This window comes from Branchiostoma belcheri, unplaced genomic scaffold, assembly GCF_001625305.1.
Source record: "Branchiostoma belcheri isolate BF01 breed outbred unplaced genomic scaffold, Haploidv18h27 scaffold57, whole genome shotgun sequence".
Classification (NCBI taxonomy): Eukaryota; Metazoa; Chordata; class Leptocardii; order Amphioxiformes; family Branchiostomatidae; genus Branchiostoma; species Branchiostoma belcheri.
Genome location: NW_017804209.1, coordinates 1054210 through 1077050, shown reverse-complemented (window position 1 = coordinate 1077050; position 22841 = coordinate 1054210). Strand labels below are relative to the sequence as shown.

At 42.9% G+C, this 22841-nt stretch overlaps 1 protein-coding gene across 5 annotated transcripts; it reads left to right on the top strand.

Annotated features, from left to right (window-relative positions):
- The first annotated feature begins 72 nt into the window (after positions 1-72).
- LOC109481684 (PHD finger protein 21A-like) lies at positions 73-22721 on the top strand. Of its 5 annotated transcripts, XM_019784267.1 has the most exons (19): positions 73-330; positions 691-723; positions 913-978; positions 8590-8622; positions 8913-8942; positions 9282-9475; positions 9938-10196; positions 10369-10498; positions 10771-10880; positions 11079-11195; positions 11807-11858; positions 12262-12344; positions 12841-12901; positions 13319-13461; positions 14659-14805; positions 18639-18711; positions 20662-20673; positions 21415-21518; positions 22227-22721. In XM_019784267.1, exons 1-19 carry the CDS (start codon positions 277-279, stop codon positions 22323-22325), a joined length of 1800 nt encoding a protein of 599 aa, XP_019639826.1. In that variant the 5' UTR covers positions 73-276; the 3' UTR covers positions 22326-22721. The 5 variants fall into 5 exon arrangements, with proteins under 5 accessions (XP_019639826.1, XP_019639825.1, XP_019639827.1 ...); XM_019784266.1 differs by lacking the exon at positions 8913-8942 and having other exon boundaries at positions 76-330; positions 8590-8652; XM_019784268.1 differs by lacking the exons at positions 8913-8942; positions 20662-20673 and having other exon boundaries at positions 77-330; positions 8590-8652.
- The last annotated feature ends 120 nt before the right edge of the window (positions 22722-22841 follow it).

The following is a 22841-nucleotide window of genomic DNA, read 5'->3' as shown; positions in this document are numbered from 1 at the left end:
CGCAGGATTTTTCTGCCGGCGTAATAAAATTCTGCTGTAAAGTCAGAGCCGACAGCTGATCGGGATTTGGGCGGGAATAGTGCAGGATTGAGATATTAGGTGCAAAGTTTTGGGGAGCGCGCAGGGTGTGATGAGTCCGTGCGTGCAGAAGTACAAAACAAGTACTCCTCAGTTCCAACATTTGGGGAGTCAATTCTCAATTTTTGTGGCGTTGTAGAAATCCCGAAATCTTCCCAAATTGACAGAAAGTTGTGAGAAGTTGGCGGGAGCGGCGGTATGGACCTGAGCAGTCTTCAGGAGCAGCTGAAAGTCGAAATCCAAAGTCATCAGGTAGTATGTTGCTCCCTGTTCCCTCTACCAAATCTCCTCCGTCGGATAATAATGTAGTGCATTATTCCGAAAAAATATTCCCCCTTCTGTGGGGACTGTTTCGGGACATTTGTCGGCCCGGTAGTCGTGTGGGCTGATGTGGTATTCCTGCGTGTGTCTGTGTAAAGTTTGGGACCATGTGGAGTCGTGTAGGACGAGTTTGCGAGGAGATATTTGGGCTGAATGTAAAATTACCCTTCATTGATTATGTAGAACTGCAGCGACCGTGCACCAGTTGTCCACAATCGATGGGCATAATTTCGGCCGAGCTGACAACTTTTGTGTTCGGAGTCTAATTCGGCGATGTTTATTTATTTGTAGGTGCTGGTGAGCCAGATGAAGAAAGATCCACAGGTACGTGCGAGTTTTGTGCGGATTTGTAGGATATTTCGGCGGAAGGTTGATGAGATAGCGGCTGGTGTGTGCGCTGATGTGGGCAAAGTTCTGTATGACCTTTCAATTCGTTCGCATCAATCAATCCGCTGCGACACACGCTTTTCTCCGGGTTGTTGACATCCTTTTTATTTCTTTCCTTCTGCTCAGAATGCAGAGTTGCAGAAAAGACTACACGAACTTCAAGCAAGGATAACATTATTGAGTGAAAAACAAGTATGTGGGAATATTTTATTTTCTGAGTAAGACTGTTATTCCTCAGTAGCAGGTGCCCTCGCAGACATCACTTTTCTCTGCTGGAATATTACTTAAACGTAAACAAGGGAAATCGTAGATTTCAAACCTCCGGGTTTTTTGTGTTCTATTGGTTTAGGTTATTTGTTTGTGTGTAGTATGGAAGTTGCGTAATATGTTTGTATGTGTTTGATGGCTACTGACGGTTGGTTCGGTATGGACTGTTGATTAACGTGTCTGACAGCCTGCACCATGGTTATTTCCTTACCACCATGCCTGCACCGTCACCCGCGCCATTACCCCCGCCGTCATCCCGCGCCGTCATTGCTACGCCGTCACCCAAAATTTTTTATCGGAACCAGACACCCCTCTGTTTGACCCCTTTTGAATGCTAAGACCCAAAACTGCAACCTCCCCATTCCTTAACAACATGGTAAATTCCATTTTCAGCATGGCGGGGGTGTCCGGAGCACTTAAAAACCTTTTATTTCGACGCCCATAAACACATATGCAATTAAACAAAAACGTTCTGCATCATCTGCAGCCCAATAGCAATACGTATACCGAACAACAGACCAATCCGTCCAGCCGATCGCGAGAAACAGCTGCTGACAGAAATGTTTCGAACAATAGTAAAACCTCCTCGCGGAAGGATATCTCCTTCCCCGGAGGTAATAAGTTGAACCAAACTCCTCCATTCTGTCTTTTCTTTTATCTACAACCTGCAACAGCAAAATAGAATGATTAAGACTACATCAGATGACATGTCACAATGAGCCTGGCCAATCAGAGACAGCCATTCTGGTCACATGACCTGAAGTCAGCACTATTGTGTGATGTATTTTAGGACAGTCCTTCTGTCCAACCTGGGCAAAGTATCAGGTTTCTTGGGCATCTTTAATTTTCTTACATCTTAAAGACTTTGGGGGAAATAAATTTAGTCGTATTACCTAAAGCGTGAATGTTGTAGTTAGTCCAAACAAAAATTTACCAATTAGAAAATTTCTTTGTTACAGCAAGATCCTTTGTGTTTTGATGCAAACTCCTTGCAATGGAAAACAAAACAGCTAAAAAACTTGCTCAGTTTTGTTGCACGTGGTTTAAGTTAGATTCTTAGTTTTGATGGTCAAGAAAGTAAACAAGTTAGATATGGGACAGGTGAAATTGCCTGGGGGGGGGGTATGTGCAAAGGTGGGGTTATCTACCATCTATAGCAGGTGCAGTATATGCAGCACCCCTTAAAGCTAAACCAACCTGTATTATATTTGCACCCTTCCTCCCTTACTGTGCAGTGAATAGTGGGGTATTTTGCTAACATCCTAGTTCAAAGGAACCTCATTTGAATTGTGTAACCTTTCTTTTTCATTTCACCTAAGATTTACCTAGCTGCGTATGAAGTTCTGGGTTTTATTATTGAACCTGACATGGCCAAATGTTATATAGAATTAGATGCTGCTCTGTTCTTGATGTACTTTTAGAGAGTATCTATGGATAAAATACAAGTATTTATTGTCTCGTAGTCGTGACAGAATAACAAAAAACCACGAATGCCCCAGGCTTAGTGCTGTGTACGTAAACAAATTTTAGGTACAAGTTCAGGTTAGGGTTACACTGGACCTGTACCTGCACTGAAACAAGTTTTGGCCAATCATCTGTAACTCATAAAGCAGCCAACAGTCACAGTGGTAAACTGTAGTCAATGTATGAGGGTTTCTGTATTTTAATGTGAAACAAGTGACTAAAAAGCCACAGGTTCACTCGAATGTTTGCCAATAATTCGTAGCTAAGTCAGTAAGTGATGCTGAAAGTCTGGGGAGGAGAAAACTTGGCCACAAACATTTGCGAAGATGAATTTGAGCAAAATTACCTGAACTGGACAACTGGCAAGGTACTACTACACTACGATGCTGAAATATTGGTTTGGGAAAGCCCTGTATTGATACAGATATTTGAGTTTTCTAACTTAAATAACATTCAGCACCTTTACTTCTTAAGGGTATGTTGTTTTGAAATACAGTTTATACTATTATAGTGGAAATATTTGACCTTGAGGGGAGGTCGTGTAGGGGACACTTTGTCCCTGGGACCAGTGATAATGGAGGAGGATTAGGGTAGGAAGCAATTCTTCAGCTGTTGTTGCACAGTGGGCGACCTGACTAAAAACTTCCATGTAGGGTTTCAAGTGGCTGCTCCTGTTTGATGGACCAAGAGGATTTGCGTTAAAAATTTTGTCTACTGACAATCAGAGATGTGTGTATTCTCCCAAGATCACAGAATTGTGAGCATCCTACCCTTGGTTGCAATCTAAAATTTCTGACAAACTTGACTTGGCTCTCAAGTCTTCCTGTTTCTGAAGTCACAAAACGAAGAAGCTTTTGGAAATTGGAACAATTTCAGATGGGGACTCTGACGTTAAGCTGGTGTCCTCTTGTATGAGTAACTTCTGGCGTCAAATTTCTGCTTGTCAAATAACCCAACACAGCCTCAGTTGAGGATGACAAAAGAAGAAGATATTTATCAGTTTGTATGTGTAAGATTTACGTCAGAGGCATGTGTAAGAACTGAACAACAGCTAGCCTGTGGTAATATGGTAGGATGTAGTCTCTTATAAAAACTGGACAATTTAGATGTTCCACTAGTGTTGAGTTGTATCTTGTTGTGTAGATGTCAAAATTAATGGTGATGTAGTAACAGTATAATGTAAACTTGCAGTGCTGGCTACAATACTTTATTCACATTACCTAAGTTATAATTTTTGTCCCTGTAGACTGTTAGAGTTACAGCTAGTTGCACTGTAGTCTGTAGTGTTATGATGTTTGGATCAGTACCTATAAATATATGTTTAAACGTCAGAAGCATTTTCATATACAAATTGATAACAACTTGCTTATAATTATGGTAAATGTGTTATTGGACTGGATACAGCATCATGCAGATTATGATAATTTTTATGGGGGGATATGTTGATGTTTTCAAAATAATTTTGGCAACAGATAAGGTTAGTTTGGGTTCACAAGAACAAGTTATTATTGTTTTTATGGGTCAGCACTATTATCATTAGTATGAACTGTTCTGTGGTCCACAAGTATCAAAGGCTTTTCTCCCCAATGGAATTCAGGGCTTGAAATACTGGGTGCATCTGCACCTAAGTGCACAAAAATTTGGAGCTGTGCACCTAATTTTTTTTTCTGTGGGTGCACTGGTGCATCTAAATATCTTTGTAGGTATTTTTGTACATATTAAATGCATATAGTATACAGGATATTCTTGGCATCTAAGTGTCAGAAAAATAATAAAACCTTAATTTGTTGTACATTGGTACATGTTTAAGATTTTGAAGTTAGCTCCCATTTTAGATTCAAGCTCAATAAGATCTGTTATTAAGTTTTGTTGTACATTAGTACATGTTTAAGATTTTGAAGTTAGCTCCCATTTTAGATTCAAGCTCAATAAGATCTGTTATTAAGTTTTGTTTTATGTGCCATATAATAATGGTGCACCCAAAAATTTTCTGTGCACCTAAGGCCCGATTTAGACTAGAAACGCTTAAGGGGTTTTGGCCAGGGAAACGTTTCGGAACGGTTAACCGTTCCCGGTCTAAAGAGGAAAAAATGGTTTGTTATGGGTTTTCGCAGACCGTTTCCGAAAACCACCTCCATCGTGGTTTTCGACCGTTTCAGAACCCTTCAGCGGGGGGCCCGAAACGCTTTTTGCTAGGTCTAAAGTCAAAGGGTTTCTTGAAACGGTAAACCAGGTCAGGTGTCATATGCTAATCACATGCTAATAAGCCCGCGCGCGTCCATTTTCTGGTAGATTCGCGCCATATTCGATCGTGTCTATTTTCGCCATTTTATATCATGTATTTCTCAAATTTTCATCATCCTTTATGTCTGGGGGGATGGCAGAAGGCCAGGGGAGGGTCTGGACCCAAGAGGAGATCCGCTGCTTGATCAGCTTGTGGGACGATCAAACTATACAATCCCGCTTGGAGACCTCGCGTAATAAGGAGGGCATACAGATGCTTGTGGACGGGCTGGCGGCTGAGGGGTATTTACGCACCCCAAAGCAGGTTCGGGCGAAGTTCAAGGCCCTGAAACACAAGTATCATAAGGCCAATGAGGCAAACCGTAGAAGCGGTTTGGGGAGGTCATCATAGGTCACTGTGGGTCAGAAACATCCTGCGCCACGGGCGGCCCGAAACGCTTCCGCATCTGTGTCTAAAGACGAACCGTTTTCTGTGCCGAAACGTTTCGTACCGTTTCGAAACGGTATACCGTTTCTAGTCTAAATCGGGCCTACTTTTTTAGGTTGGCCAGTGCACCTATTCCCTAAAACGAAATTCGAGCCCTGGAAGTTGTGAGTCTGTTATCAATAACTGGGCGTTAAAAGATCTCTGTGAGAAAATAAAAGTCTTTTGTTTGGACCTGTCTGGTTGAAATGATGAGGGGAGGAAATTCCCAGTTGGGTTAGTCCATTTGTGAGGAAGTCTGCTGTGTGGATGCAAACATTCGCAGGTGTGGTTTCTGATCTTTAGACACTTCTACACTGCATAAGTAGGGTTATTGGGTGACTTAAACTGTACATTAGATTTAGACCAAGATTTTTCACCAAGAAAATGTTAGAACAAGTGCATGTAGTGCTTTTTTCAGGTTTACATCAGTTGAAATTTTCCTTTCTGCCTGATTTGTTCCAATTGTAGTTTTTAGACTGCATTCAGTTGAAAAATAGATGGATGCAAGGAAATAGAGTTGTTTAAAAAGCCTTTAGTTTACAGCAGACAGTTCAGTGTACAGTACAATATAGCCTATACTGCTGACAGGGCTATATTCCCTATTTGGGGCATAATTTGTGGCTGAACAGTAGAGTGTACAGGGCCCTCTTTGGTGGCACTCTGATTTACATACTGTATATCAGTAGGTTCATAGGGCATAACATATAGGGCAAATGCTTCCCTATAGGTATTGGCAGAATACAGGACAGTTACTTGCAAACCATTTTTAAAAATAAAAGAGTCAGGTTGAACTTCAGATGTTTATATTCAGACACAGTTTTCTTGTTGTTTTGTGGTTTATAGGAACTGTGTCGCATAAACAGATGTGAATAGTGATAAATGATAGATTAGATACATGTAGATGGAAATGATCCCAGAGGAAAAATGGAACTGTTTTGTTTGGTATGACACAGTTTGGGCCATATACCTTGTTGTGCTTTTTTTTAAAGATTCCAAACAGTATCTCCCAGTTACTGTAACAATACCAGAAGCACCATGGGACAGCTTACTGTTTTTATATTTCTTGAAAATCAACTTGGATGAAGTAAATCCTGTAAAAACAATAGACTTGCTGCTGCCTCTAGATCTAACACAACTGTTAGTATCACCCTAGTCTGTACAGGCAAGTTTTAGATTCGGGTGTTTTTTGGTAAATTTTAATAAACTCGTCAGAATGCTCCATATTTCTGCCATGTAAAACCGTTTGGGTTAGTTTTGAGAGGCCCTTTATTATTACATTGTAGTCAGGACTTGTGCAGCAGCTGTGCAGTTATTAAGCAGAGTCCCCTGGGAGTGGCTCATGTCCACATGTGTCATGTACTCTCTCTGTTCCCTGCTACCAGTACCAGCACATCAGCAGAACGTACTGCGCCTGCGCAGAACCCCGATTTTTCACGGTTTACGTTGGATTTTTGGTCAATGTTGCATCAGAATTTTGCCTGTTGCAGAGGATATCTTTTCCAACATAACATTTGGAAACTACAGACAGAGTGTTGATCTTATATGCACGAATACAACCTTATATGAGACATTCTGCCGAAGTGCTATGCACAATATATTATGGATTTCGCGCAGGTGCAGTACGTTCTGCCGACGTGCTCCTGCTACTGGGTTCGTCAACTTTGGCATAGTATGTAGGAAACTTAAACCTGACAGTGAGTGAGTGATGGCATCAAACCTCTTTATGTAAAAGAACCCAGCGTGCAAAATACCTGGCTGCCCAGTTGCCCCGGGCAACCAAATTTTACTTTGGGCAACCTATTTTTGAACCTAGGTAGCCCAGTGTGCTACCTAGATTTTAGGAACTGCCCCCCCCCCCCCACGAAATCATGCCTACTTGGCTTGCACCACTGTAGCTGGCAGATGCTTTTTGATTTTAGGTATTAATGGCTATTACTAGTATCAGTTCACTAAAGGCTGTTAGAAATATTGTCAAAGACTTATGTATGTAACATAACTTAATTTGAGAAAAGTAGGTGGGGCAACCTAAAATTCTGATGGGCAACCTAATATTTGGTTCAAAATAGTATTTTGTACACTGCAGTGAGTGAGTGATGGCATCAAACCTGTTTATGTAGAAGAACCCAGCACCCAGAGAGAGTAACAGTAAGGGTGACCGAATGTGCTTTGCTAAATATGAAAGCTGTAGCAAAGCCACATCACACTAGCCACTAGTACATGTACATCTTGAAGCTACTTGAAAAGCATCATATTTTGGTTCACCTCATTTGGGATGACAAAAGAAGGGTTCATACTGTTTGGCTTTCTGCATCTTACAGATACATGTACAGTACTTGTATGCTGGGAACATAGCAACAAGCATAACAAGCACAACCAAGCCAGATTCGGCATTAGAAATTCCATGTTGCAGAAAACATGTAAATGATTTAGATCCTTGATATTGGAAATTCATGCTGTAACGTATGAAGGTTGCTTGCGTGTAGTTTGGACAGGGATAAGAAGTAAAAACAGTGTAAATACATGTAATGTTAGCATTCTGACAAAAAACAAGTGACATCTTTGTTAGAATTTTTTTGCTGGAAAGCTTGGTTGGAGGAGAATATCCATATATGTGGTATCTTTTATCCATTTTATTCATAGCTTTAGTGGTGAAAGAATAATCCATACACAAAGGATCCCGTGTTACCCACAGGTGCTCTGGTGATTAGTGGTGGTGTGAACATTTGGTTTCATACAGCTCAGGAGGAGAAAACTGTCATAGTTTAAATGTTTGTAATTCAGGAATGTAAATTGAAGCAGGCTACATGCGGGGGGGGGGGCGATTAATGCATATGTCAGGCATAATGCCAGAGGACATCAAAGTTGCATTGGTGTTTTGTTATGACTCATGAAACGCATATTTTGTACATTGCATCAGGTCATAATTGAGAAGGAAAATGACACGTCGTTGGTGTTCATTTGGCAGGAAGTTGATTTTAATATATAATGGATCTTCATAAATTTGCGATTCTATTAATACTGTATTGATTTTAATATCATGAATAGAATATGATGACTGAGCTCATTAGTAATTAGTTTGGTGTTATGTGGGGGGGAAAACTTGTTATAATTGTGGTAAGAAAAATAGAAATTCCTGGATGATTCATATACTATATAGTGGTGTGGTCATAGAAAAACTGAACTTTATCCTATGTAAAATGGTGACAATGCAAACTTGTGGGTTTACTAAAATGGTGCAGCTCAGTTGTGAAAATACCATGTAGGAAATTTGTGCCATTAGAGGAAATATTCTTAAGCTACGCGTCAGAAAAATTATTATTATTGTCTCATGGTAAACGTTTTCTAATTTCTTTCTTCTGCAGAAAAAAGTTGTTCAGCAGCTCAGGAAAGAACTGGTGAAACAAGAACCTTCAGGGGATGTACAGGTAAGGATGGGGTGTGTATGGGGGTGCGTGGGTGTGTATGGGGTTTGTGAAAGAACTGGTGAAGCAGGAGCCTTCAGGGGATGTACAGGTAAGGATAGGGTGTGTATGGGGGTGTAGGGGTGTGTATGGGTGTGTGTGGGTGTGTATGGAGTGTGTGAAAGAACTGGTGAAGCAGGAGCCTTCAGGGGATGTACAGGTGAGATATGGGATGGGGGTATGTATGGGGGTGTGTGACTGTGTATGGGGTTTTGAAAGAACTGGTGAAGCAGGAGCCTTCAGGGGATGTACAGGTGAGGGGTGAGGGTGTGTATGGGGGTTTAAGATAAGTTTGAGGGTGTATATGTGGGGCTAAAGATGAGGTTTCATTTATTAAGATTTCAGAGAAGAAACTGAGAGGAGTCAGCAACAGGATAGAGTCCTTTAACAAGGCTGACTCCTCCAAACAAATAATGAATAATAAAAACATGAATAGGTTAGTGGAAGTGTGTGTATGGAGATCTAAAGGTGAAGTTAGTGTAGGGGTCTTGTAACAGACACTGGCTAACCCATGATTATATTTCCCCACAACAGAAACCCATTGCCAGGTCGGGCTAACCCACAATGATTACTTTTTTATCCCCCCACTTTAGAAACCCAGCCCCACATCCCCCACACCCACGACGACACCCAAGACCCTGGTGATGAAGCAGGAACCCGGCACGGCTCCTAATATGGTCACGGGGTCCGTCACCGTGTCTGTCATCCAGCCCAACAGCAAAACCCCCACGGCGGCCTCCAAGGCCAACGGGGACGTGGCACCCGTGGTCGGCCACGAGGTGCAGAGGTACGTAACCACGGTGACGGGTACCATGGCAACGGGAAACTATGGTAATGGGGAGGAGTTGTATTTCAACGGAATCTGACAGTTACAGTTAATTAAGTTAGTTATAGTTATAGACTTTTAAGCTCCTGTGATATTGGGTAAGATTTAAGATGAAATTTGTCCTGTTTTTATCATGAAAGTTCATCTGTGTTGGTAGTTACATGTTTAAAGTTATAACTTTTGATCCAACACAAAAAAGTTCTCTCACCTAGAGCTTTCGACCAGTCACTCTGGTCTTCCTCAGTAGACTGACCCAGTGAAGCTTGTCACGTGGCTTCTTTGAAGTGTGACGTCAACACTGGGTCAGTCTACTGAGGAAGACTAGAGTGACTGGTCGAAAGTTCTGGGTGAGAGAACCTCTTTGTTTTGGATCAACAGTTTTAACTTTAAACTTGTCCTGTTTTTGTCCGGTGTTCTCAGCAGGATGGTGCCGACCTCCGTCCAGGCCCACCCCATCGACCTGAAGCAGGTGCGGACGACCCCCAGCCCAAAGGACCCTCCCCACCAGATCATACGGATCATCCCCACCACCGGCCACGCTGTCACCATCACCGCGACCGTTCCCGCGGTAACCAGGCCGCCCGTGGCGCTCGGCAGCCCGGGGATAGCGACAATCCGCGTGCCACAGTTCAGCTCCGTGCAGAGGATAGGACAGAACAGGCAGCCTGTCCTGCTGCAACCGGTATGTGTCTTTAGATTAGAAAATGGCTGTATTTTGTACAGAAAATCTAATGCAGACTTATTAAAGTGCAATTTATTTCCAGCTTACAGGATCTTTGCTTCTGAAAAACAGAAAAGAAATGGCTGCAGTGTATCAGCATGATTGTTTATTGTTTGTTTGTTTGTTTGCACAGTTGAGGCCGAAGCCCCCCACCCCGCAGCAGGCGTCGCCCACCCTCATCAGGAAAGCCGCAGGCATCTCTGCAGCCCCAACAGTCATGACTCATCACGTACGCATCATCAACGGACAGCCACAGTACATAGGTCAGTCTGGGTCAGAGGTCAGCCACAGTACATAGGTCAGTCAGGGTCATGGGTCAGACTCAGTATAGAGATCAGTCAGGGTCATAGGTCAGACTCAGTATTGAGGTCGGTCAGGAGTCATAGGTCAGGCTTAGTGCATGCGTTGGTCAGGGGTCATAGGTCAACCCCAGTATAGAGGTCAGGGGTCATAGGTCAGCCTCAGTACACAAGTTAGTCATGAGATATTAGCAGACTCGATCTTAACTGCCAAACTGAACTTTGTCTGATCCCAGCATCGCAGCAGGTGACCCAGCCCAGGACACAGCCGCCTGTCATCACCATGGCAACAGCACAGGTGGCCCCACAGAGCACAACCGTCTCCCTATCATCAACCTCAACAAAGGTGGGACTTACAGTATGTTTCATGTACATGCCACTGTGAGGGCTCTGGATCTAGTAATGGGTGGGGACAAATGGATGAATAAATGAAAAAATGACTGGATGGAATAACTGAACAAGAAAAAAAGAATGACTGGATGGATGGTCGACTATTTGGAATGACCAAATGAGAGAAAGAATGACCGATCTTCCCTCTCCGCAGACAAACTCCTGGCCGCAGGGCATCTCCCCCGTCCAGCTGGTGTCTCCCAACTCCATGGTTGTCGCGGCAACTGCCTCCGAAGCACCTGTGCCAGTCAAGGAACACGGAGATCACAAGGTGAGGATGGGAAGCATGTCGGCAGAACGTACTGCACCTGCACGAAACCTGTAATGTGTTGTAAGCACTTTGACAGAACGTCTCATGATATAAGGCCGTATTGGCATATTTAAGTTTGTAATGTGTTTTTACGATTCTAGGAAGAATAATGAGTATATGCGTATGCTTATACTCAATAATGGAGATCCATCAAATAAACACTCGGTCTGTAGTTTCCAAATGTTATGTTGGAATAGATATCCTCTGCAACAGGCAAGATCCTAATGCAACGATGACCAAACATCCAACCAAAAACCTAGAAAAATCAGGGTTTTGTGCAGGTTCTGCTGACAATATGCTATGAAGGGAGGACTTGGATGGAAGAGTGTTCCTGGGTTGAGTTTAGTTTGGGGACATTGCTGTTTTATGGTGACTGGTTCTGATTCGTGCTGCAGCTATGTGTCACTGCTGCAATATTACAAGTACGGTCTCAAATGCAGTATGAATCAGACAGTCACTGAAATTACCACTGGTTGTAACCTTAAGATCCTTCTTACATACAGTCTCTTGCCAGCCCGATAGATTATCCACAGGACACGTTGACTAACTTTTCTCCTCTTCTGTCCCCACAGAAGATGCAGTTTATGGCTTCCTTAGGGCTCATCACTCAGAGTACTCTAGAAGGTATCTCGGGTTTTCCTGTTTAGCCATACTTAACCTGTAACTCATCACTCAGAGTACTCTAGAAGGTATCTCGGGTTTTCCTGTTTTAACCATACTTAACCTGTAAGTTGTAAGTGAACTGCTATATCATGTTAGAAATGCAGTAGCTTTGGCCTGCAGCAGGGGTGAGAATGGAGGAACTGATTATTTTGTATCTTTCTTTTTGTGACATCCAGTTTCTTGCACTTTGTTAGTAATAAACTGTTAAATTTTGTTAGAGAATAACTCATTTTCAAACTTGGCACTTAGATTAATTAATACATTTCTACATTCATAAGGAGCTTATATTTGTGATTTCATGTTCAACTTCAAGTATAAATCTAAATGCTTTGATTCCACGTTTATTTGTTGTTCCGTGTTCCAGAAATCCAAAACAAGCGTCACGAGAGGAAAAGGAGAAGCACGGCCAACCCACAGTACTGCTACGGTGCCATCTTTGAACCAGAGGTACAAACATGTTAATCATATGATTGTCTTCCAAAGAAAGCCCCTCTAGATGTTGGGGACTAGCCCCATCATGTTCTATAAGACTAGTCCAGCATGTAAATTTGAAGATTGCAAAAGGTAATGCATTCCTGCCCTTCTGACACTTGATTGTCTGACACAAGTATTCCTTATCCGTGGTATGACTTGAGATTATAAACGTTTGACATTTTGAAAAGTGTATCAAAATGTTATACCTAATTCAGCCTGAAGAAGTTTCAGGAGTCTCCCCAGAAATTTTAGGGAAGAGGTACACGCTAATAGGCTGATGCCGCCCCACAAAAAAAAATCAGGGAAATTTCATGACGATGCTAAGAAAAAACAATAAATTTGAATATGCTTGGAGAGGATTTTAGAGAGAGGGGGAACACCTTTGCTTCATTGCTTGGGGAGAGCCCTGAGTTTGTTGTTGATGTGGAAATGACTAGTACTAATCCTGTGTACTTCTGTCCTGGTACAGAGGAAGCGCAGTGCGCTGAACTACCTGTCCAACACGACTGGCCCCAACACCAGGAGGAGAGGTTAGTTTTACTGTACTATTCTCATCCGATTATCATCCTACTCCAGTCAAAATTTATCAACTACAAGCAACTGGATGGATTTTGAAACATCAGGTAGCATCCACTAGCTTTCATCTGTGTGTGGCGCAACGGCAGAGTGCTCCACTCAGAAGCAAGAGGTCCAGGGTTCGAGTCCTGACATGCCACCGATCTTGTGCCCTTGGGAAAGGCACTTTACATGACTTTCCTCAGTTAACTTGAGTTAAAATGAGTATTGTCTTGTCCTGTATTCGTCATCTGCGTTGGTGGTGGCATAAAATAAGTCAACATAACTTGAGTGTGCTATTACCATGTCTAGTCATGAAATGTTGGAATCTGAAAACAAAAAATCCACTCCCCCATATAACCCCGTTTCTGTCTACCCCCTCCCCCCCCCAGTTGGGCGCCCCCCTCGGTTCATCCACTCGCCCACGTCGAGCGACAGCCGGCCCGGGACCCCCCTGGACGAGGAGGGCAGGGAGAACGGGCATGCTGGGAAGGGCAAGTCGCGACTCATCAACACCGACGCCAACGGACAGGAGGTGAGACTGCTTCGCTCACTCGGTTGTTTAATCATGCTAGGCTGCAGTTGTTTCGGCTTTACTGATTTGGTTATATGGATGACATCCTATGGGCACCCCAGAACTGATGTGAGTCTGCAAGTTTTTTTAAAAAGTTGCCTTCGTTTTGAAGTCAAAGTGGTCAAAAAGGGTGAACAAATGACTAAACTCACAGCATGGTACACCAATCTAATTCTTTATTTTTCTTCTTTCCCATCTTTAACTCTGGAAGACTTGGTAGTGCAAACAAGTGGTAATTCGTTCCCTGCTTCCCTTCCTCTGCCATCTTGTTTCTTTCCCTTTCACTCCTTCAAAAGCCACAAAAAGAACATTGTGACCGCAGACTTTTTTTTTTTAACATTTTTTGGACATAAATTTATCTGTGTCCAGATGTCATTGATGTAATCAAGTCTGTATTGCCTTACTTATATTGGGCTTAAGTTGTTTGGTTGTTTACACATGTCTTTAGTTGTTTAGTTGTTTACATAATATGTTGGGCTTCAGGGTTCAAAAGTACAGTGCTTATGTCACAAGCTGGACAAACGTTCCATGTTTGACCAGCTGGCCTGCATGTGTTGGTTGGTATGTGCTGGTGTGTGCAGTGCTTGTAGGCTTAAACAGCAAAGACAAGATGGCTGACCTTCGCTCAAGGTCGTACAGGGCTGTGACCTTGGACTTACCCACCCGGTGGGTTTTGTCGGATAGAAGGTCATGTAGGAACGTGTTTCAGGGATTATTTTTTTCTTTATTCAAATTCCAACAACAATACACAGTGAAGCACCAGGCACCAAATTTAGCTGCTTTTTAGGTCCACACACCATAAAACATAAATAACACAACACTAAATGCAAGAAACAAATAGACATTCAGAGTTTCAAGTAAATGCCACTGCGAGAGTGCCTTAATAGCTAGCTGCTCAGTGGTACCAGTACCAAGGTGTCAGCCGAACAGTGGTACAGGTACCATTAGGTGTTATCTGAGTTGTGGTACCAGTACCAAGGTGGTGGTACCAAGTGCTGTGCTGCTTTCTGCTGGGTAAGAATAAAAAAAAAAGAAGCTTATAACTTCCTAATAAGGCTTGGCTCCAGGAGTGTGTAGCCGCTGTCAGCAGGTAACCATAGCGACTGTTGCCATGACTACTGTTGCCAAGGTAACGTGCCGTCTGCATTGTGTTGCCAGGACGCCCACGAGGATTTCTGCACCGTGTGCAAAACAAGCGGGGAGCTCCTCTGTTGTGACACTTGTAACCGGGTCTACCACCTCGGCTGCTTAGATCCACCGCTAAAGGCCATTCCCTCCGGCATGTGGATGTGTCCACAGTGCAAGGTACTTACTGTGTGGCCAGGGCATAGGTTTAGGGGCACGGTACGGGGCAGACTTACAATGTAGGGGCACGGTACAGGGAGACATGGTACAGGGTGGTACAGGGGCAGTGTACAGGGTAGCACAGGCCATGGGGTGTGTCCACAGTGCAAGGTACTTACTGTGTGGCCAGGGAGACATAGGGGGTGATACAGGGAGACATGTGTAGGGGCATGGTACGGGGTGGTACAGGGGCTGGATAGGATAGTACAAGGCATAGGGTGTGTCCACAGTGCAAGGTACTTACTGTGTGGCCAGGGGAGACATAGGGGGACAATACGGGGTGGTACAGAGTAGAACAGAGTAGTATGGGGTGGCCGGGAAGGCATAGGGGCACGCTACAGGGTGGTGCAGGATCATGGTATACATGTAGGATGGTACAGGGGTGTGGTATGGGGTAGTATAGGAGCACAGTACGGGTAGTGCAGGGCATGATACAGGGTAGTACAGGGGTACGTTATTGGCAGTACAGCGGCATGGTATGGGGCACAGTGTAGAGTACTACACGGACACTATGGGTAATATGGGGGTACTATACGGGCTAGTCCAGGGGCACGGTGTGAGGTAGAGCAGGGCACAGTACAGGGGCACAGTTTGGGGCAGTACAGGCTAGTACAGTGAAGGTATAGGAAGTATAGGGGCACTGTTCCGACAGTTTGGGGTAGTACAGGGCACAGTATGGGCTGGTGCAGGGTGCGATACAGGTAGTATAGGGCACGGTACGGGTACAGGGTATGTGTAGTACAGGGCAGCACAATTCTGCTATAGGGCAGGAATAAAGGGCTGGCTGTTTCACCAAGCATTTTAGTCCTTATGATTTTTAAGCGTTAAGTGTTATATATCCATGCATATTTAGTTGGTTTGGTTTGTGTGTGTGTGTGTGTGTGTGTGTGTGGCATTTCACCAATGTTGTCTCATCATACATTCTTTCATCCCATACCCAAGTTTACATATTGTTCAGTCCTTTTCTTTATTGAAAGATAAAAATCAGGCCCAGTGTTTTGTGGCACAAAGTAAAATGGAAATGTTCAGTCAGTTGGTCACTGAACAAGGAAAATGAGATGCTACCAAACCCCACTGTCTATTGTGGTTGTAGAATTCTGTATTTCTAACCAAGGCCAACTTTGGTACGGGATGAAAATGTGCTCACACCGTTACTGTTTAAAAAAAAGTTATGTTAATGTTTGGTGATATAACTGTACCTTTGAAATGATGCACATTTAGAAAGGAATTTTCAATGTTTTCACATTGATATCTTCATTTGCATTATTTAAAACAGAAAAATGACTTATGAATTTCCTATTTTAGCTTTATAATCTTAAGAAGTTTGTTGTTGATCACTTTAAGTTTGTTCGGAGCTTTTTGTCAGCTTCTGACCTTTGTGTTTGCATCATGCAACATGGTTCCACATCCCTTCCCATCCCCTCTCACTGTGGAGCGGAGCCATCTTCAGTTTTCAGTCAGCTGCCAACTCAGGTTTGCAGCTCAGACTGGCATCCAATGGCCCAGGGGATAGGTTAGCACAAACAAGGGTTAGATTCCTGGCTACACATTGTGTCCTTGGGAAAGTCACTTTACACGACTTCTCTCGCACCATCCAGGTGTGAAGTGGGTACCTGACTTTGGTTGGGGAGGTAAAAGGTAGTGAAAGGAGAGGGAAGGGCTCCACCTTCCAATACACTGCCCTAGACACAGTGGATCAGCAACTGACAACCCCCTCCCTCCCCCCATGGCCTTAAAAATCCTATGGGGCAGTAAGTCTTATGCAGCAAAGCATTCCTGAAGAAACCAAGGAACAGTACAGGGAGGAAGAAAGAGGGGCAGGCAGCAGAAAAGATGGGAAGATGATATCAGAAAATGGACAGACACGACACTAACTGATGCATTAAGAGGAACAGAAAACTGAGGTGGAGAAAACTGGTTATCAGATCATCTGTGGTGCCCCAATGGTCAAATGATTAGACTAAGGGATAGGTGAGATGAGAGATGACATTTTTTAAACAAGAACATCCAAGGATTCCAACAATATTGACAACTGCAAGTTGCAAGAACAAGTGAACAGCACTACCACTGGCCAGGTGTTCTGATTCAAAGTCAGCTGCTGTCAGGACAGAATCACTGCTTCCACTCTTCTACTTCTCTTGTCTCCAAGGAATGACCGATCCTTACAGCCAGTACAGCTCGTCTTACAGGACCTGGTGTAGTTTTCTTACAGTCTCAGGGCCTTCTTATGTCTCATCAGAGCTTTCCTGCGTACCTCAAGCTTCCTTACTATCTGGTCACATCAGAACAACTGCTGGCTGCACCTGTAGCGGTCTTGTGTCTTCTTCTTATCTCATATGGTACTGGACAATGCCCCATGTGGGACATCGCATCCAGAGCGGTGCATGTCTTACTGTGTTCGGTGGTGGTGCAGTGAATCAGACCAACTAAACAGTACTTGTTGAATAGAAAAGAAAAAAGAAGATTATGGTGGCCGCACTAAGATTTAGCTGTACTTACTTCTTGACCTGGGGGAGACCCGTGTGTTGGGCCAGCCCACGTTTGAAGTGTTCCACTGATGAAGCTAGTGTCTTTGCCATGCAGGCAGGCTTCGCTTTTCTGACCACTCTGGTGTGCTTTATTGGGACAACTTCAGAAGGGCCGGAGGTGGCTGATGTGGCCGATGTGCTGGACTCATGGCTGTGTGTGTGTGTATAAAGTCAAGTGTGGAGGATTTGGCAACGTCTTTCGCTGCACTTCTTTGTTAGTGGAACGTTATGAGGAACAGAAAACTGAGAAGGGTTCGAAGAAACTGTCAGATCATCTTTTGTGTCCCAATGGTCAAGTGATTAGACTAAGGGATGGATGAAATGAGAGATGAAGAAATCAAACAAGAACAGCCAACAATATTCCCCTACAAGTTGCAAAAACGATAAAAAATGATTCAGTGCTCAGGCATTGCAGACTCCCTTTGTTTAAGTAGAGTTTTTTTTAAATATGTAAAACTTTTATCAAGTGCCTGAGAAAATTTCATTGGACAGGTGTATGTAGCACATAACTGATTGCTTCAGAGATCTATGTTATGTCTCAACTCAATGGACCTATACCATTATTACGTCACAGTTTGTTTACCGCAATGAATGCCGGTCAATCGACGTTTATATTGTACAGGGGTGCGTAGCGCGGTGTGTGTTTGTGTAGCGTTAGCCTAATATAAGGCTTTTAATACAGTACTACTTTCGTCTAAGGTCACAACTAAGTCACCCATGCGGCATGTAATGCTGCGTCAACACAACTAGACGCAGCAAAAATCAGACACACCTTACTTTGAAAACTTTGAAATGATCTTTATTCTTTAACTGACCGTTCTAGAATGTTCCTTAGAACAGGTAAACAAACTGTGACGTAATAATGGTATAGGTCCATTCAGCTAAACCAACATAGCTGCTTCTTTGTGACAACTCGGAACAGTTTATTTTAAAGGTTGTGTGTGAATAAACCATTCTCTCTCTCTCTCTCTCTTGTACACTTTAATATGTACGCTTTTTGTATAATACTCACATTTGGTTTATGTGTAATATCTGTTGATGAATTTTGTGTGAACAGAACACAATTTTGCAACAATACCTGATACTAGTAACCATGGAATAATAAGAGAAGCTTGGAAACAACCATAATTTGTAACACTGGGCAGTGCAAATAGAATATTTGTGTGATATCTGCCTGTTGATTTTGTGCAATACCTGCTTGAGGTTTTTGTGTGATATCTGTTGATGAAGTTTGTATAATACCTGCCGTGGCTTTTTTTGTTCCAGACGCCGTGCTCTGACACCATGCCGTGGCCGGGAACGCTCGCCATCGTCCACTCCTACATCGCGTACAAAAACGGTGAGTCCGCCCCCGCGTAGACGCCGCCCCGACATCCGCGTTCCTCACAGGGCTCTAGCCAGCTCCAAATCTTTTTTCTGTCACAGTGTCAGGCCAGGTTCATGATCAGATCTTGGGGTGGAGTGCTCTCAATCTGGGTGGATTGGGGGATGTCTAGCCTGACTAAATCTGTGCTCCTAGCGGCCGGCCCGGTATTACACCAGCCGCCCCCAGTAATTCCGGGCCGGCCGCTAGGAGCGCAGATTTAGTCAGGCTAGGGGGATGTCCAGGGACCAACTTTTGGATTTTCAAGGCTTTAAAAACACAATTTTCCACATTTTGAGAGGCAAGTCTTGGGTTGAGAGTGGTCCTTTGGATGTTTTTACATTTTCACCCCAGATTTTTGTCAATTTTATCCATCAAGGTTGACAGATACTATTAGGTTTAGAAATTTTTTCGTCACACAACACAAAGTTCCTGTAAAACTGGCTAGAGCTGGCTAGAGCCCTGGTTCCTTGCTCTGTAGTTTCTCGTCTTTTCTGTGTCCGCAGACAGCGGAAGGCCACACTCCTCATCATGTCAGGACTCAAATGCTTTCCTCTGCACTTGTGCAGGCAGCAATGAAAATAATCCAATTTTTTCTGAAAAAAAATTTGAGATCCAACAAATCAACTTGGTATGGCCTTACCAAAAACAAGATATTGCATCCAAATGGTAGATGTTGAGATGTTGGTGTCAGTCCTGCCTGACACCATATAAATTATAAAAAAATATAAAGACACGTATTTCATCAGTTTGATTCTTTAATAACAATAATGTCAAAAACCGAGCCCTGGTTTGCTGTGGCCTCTCGCTGTCTGGCAAGTTGGAGGACAGATTGGGATGTTTTTTTTCACGAAGAAAGTTCCACACTTTTGGGATGGGAGAATTTTGCTGTAAAACTTTCTCACTTTGTTACAGCCCAATAATGTCTCATGCTGGTCTGTTTCCTTCACTGCTTTCTAAGACTTTTTGTAACCCTCGAACTTCCTGTTTCTTCACTTTTCTGTATACATGGGCTTTGTGAGAAGCGAGTCAGTGGTGCTTTTAACTTATTTTAGCCCAAACTTTTGGATGTGACTTTGTAAATTGTATGTTTCAGTAGCTGAAATGTAATGTAAATGTCAGATCACAGTTAAAAGAAATTTTGTTGTTGATTCCAATTCTGATCCATGTGTACAGAAAGGCAAGACAGGAAGTTTCCACCAGAATTTTTTACAAAAGTTGTGTATTGGTGTTTAAAATAATATGTAAGCCTTGCTCTTCCATATAGTAGCACTACCCCCTAAGTTGCTGTTCCATACGGTATCCCTACCCCTTCATCCCCCTTATCCATACCTAGTGCTGTGTACCTAAACCCACATTTAGGTTCAGGTCCGGACCTGAATTGCATGTTGGCATGTTGGCAACCTTGCAATGTTGTCTGGGCAAAACTTTGGCCACAGAACAACATGGAGGCCGACACTTGAGGATGCCCGATGGCAATGTTTTCTTCATTTTGCAGCACAGATTTTGCAATCTATGGAAGGTTTTAGGTGGTTTGGAAAGAAAAGGGGTATGTGACATGGTTTTTTTTAATAAGTCTGGAATCGGTTCTTGACTTTTAGTTTTTTATGGACTTGAACCGGACATTTTTACAAGTCTGGAACCGGTCCAGCGAACCACAGCGTACACAGCACTATCCACCCCCCACCCCCCTGGCAGTGGTCTCATTTGTGCAGTGCCATTCTTGTGATGTTCCTTCTGTTGCTTTCTCAGCCGCCACACACCACTTTAATAACTAACGGTTTTTTATCCATGCAGCTGATCTCGGTTTTTATCGAAGTGCTTTTCCATCCGTCGACATAACCTTTGTTCTATGGCTTTAAATTAAACGGTTCCTTTCTGACCAGCAATTTTTTTCTTTGTTGTTTTTTAATGCGTCCCCTGCAGAAGTGATGTTTGGTAAGACAAATCTGTACTCCAGCTTTCTTCAGTTCTGTTGCCATGGCATTGCCATGGTGATGTATAGAATTTAACACGAATGTCTGTTGCCATAGCATTGCCATGGTGATGTATAGTATTTATCACAAATGTCTGTTGCCATGGCATTGCCATGGTGATGTACTTATTTCATAGTATTAAACACAGGAAATACATTCTATCTGTTGCCATGGCATTGCCATAATTAATATTATGTAGTAAAAATGTCATAGTATAACACAATCATATATTTTTTGTTGCCATGGTATTGCCATAGTGATGTAGTAAAAATCTTTTCGTTGCCATAGTGATGTAGAATCCCTGTAACACCTGTCATTTGTAGCATGCTGTGATCCTGTAGTAATCTGCAGTCTTCACCAATAATAGTTGTTTTGGCTGGCAGTTAACGCATAGAAAAAAATCAGATCCATTTTGTTCTGTAAAGCTGTAATAAAAAAAGGAATACATTCATGTGTTACTTTATGCTGTGTGTAAATTTCTACCAAATATTTTTCCTCCGCTTTACCTTTTTTTGCAAATTATTGTCTGACCACCATGTATTTTTTCTGCAATGTATTTTTCTGCTATGTGTTTTTTTCATACATATGCTTTTCATCCATGTGTGTTTTTTTTGCCATGTATTTTTTGTCTCCCATGTGTTTTGTGCCACATGTTTTTTCTTCTGCCCTGTATTTATTTGCTCTGTGTTTTGTCCCCCTGCAGCTAAGGAGGAGGAAAAACGGAAATTGACGAAACGCTCCGATGATCTGAAGAAGGAACGTTCTCAACTCGAGTCCAAGGCCAAGCAGCTGACCAATAACATAATGGTAAGTCAGCAGCTGACCAATCACAGCACAGTAAGGCTTGTGCTGCAGACCAATCACATCACAGTAAGGCTTGTCCAGCTGACCAATCACAGCACAGTACGGCTTGTGCAGCTAACCAATCACAATGCAGTAAGGCTTGTGCAGCTGACCAATCAGGGCACAGTTATGCTTGTGCAGTTGACCAATCACCAATAAACCCATGTTGTAAACCATTGGTTTCATCATTAACCAATTTTGATGTAAGCTACACTGAAGGAAAACTTGTTTTTGCTCTATTTCCTCTTCTTCTCCAAACCAATAAGTTCAATGACCTGAACCAGTCTGTCGCCATGGTAACTGGTGTTGGGTTACATCATGTTGCAGTTTTATAGCAGGAGGGATTTAGACTCCTGTCTTGACCATATTTTCGGGGGTATGAATGTGTTTGAGTCAGAATTAACAGAGCAGACCATATGCAAAGGTAAACATTATGCATTTGCTTTCAAAATGTTTCCTTTCTAGTTGTTTACAGACCTATGTTTGTTGTTTTTCAGACCCATATTTGTTGTTTACAGACCCATGTTTGTTTGCTTGTTGTTTACAGACCTATATTTGTTTGTTGTTTACAGACCCATATTTGTTTGTTTGTTGTTTACAGACCCATGTTTGTTTGTTCAGACCCATATTTGTCTTTTGTTTACAGACCCATATTTGTTTGTTTATTTTCAGACCCAGATGCAGACGAAGGGGGAGCTCCAGCAGGTCCATCGAGACGTCCAGACGACGATCGACAAACTCAAGAACTTTCTCAAACTCTTCAAGACGTAAAGCTGCTGACGTGGAAACATTCAGGCTTTTTTTATTCTCCACGCCGCTGCTGTGGCCGGCAGCTCTGGTTTTTCCCACTTGTGTCATTCTGTCTGCTAGGATATTGTGGTTTTCTTTTCCACAACCAGTATTGTCTCTCACCTTGCTTACGTTTCAGTGTCTATCAGACACCTTCCTTAGTGCGTTGATGAAGGTTGACATCCAGGTAAACAATACTCATAGGAATTCAAACTCTACTGATACTGGATAAATTACGGAGATAATATCCGGACGTTTCGAGTGACATCCACCACTCTTCTTCAGGGTCACTATTAGAACTATTAGAACTCGATAGTGCTTAGTGCTTCTGACTGGAGTTCTGCTTCTCGCCACCTACATCAGCTACATATAGCGGCGAGAAGCAGAACTCCAGTCAGAAGCTCTGAGGAAGGTGTCTGACAGACACCGAAACGTAAGCAAGGTAAGAGACAAGATTGGTTGTGGAAAAGAAAAACCCGATATCCTATACTTTACCAA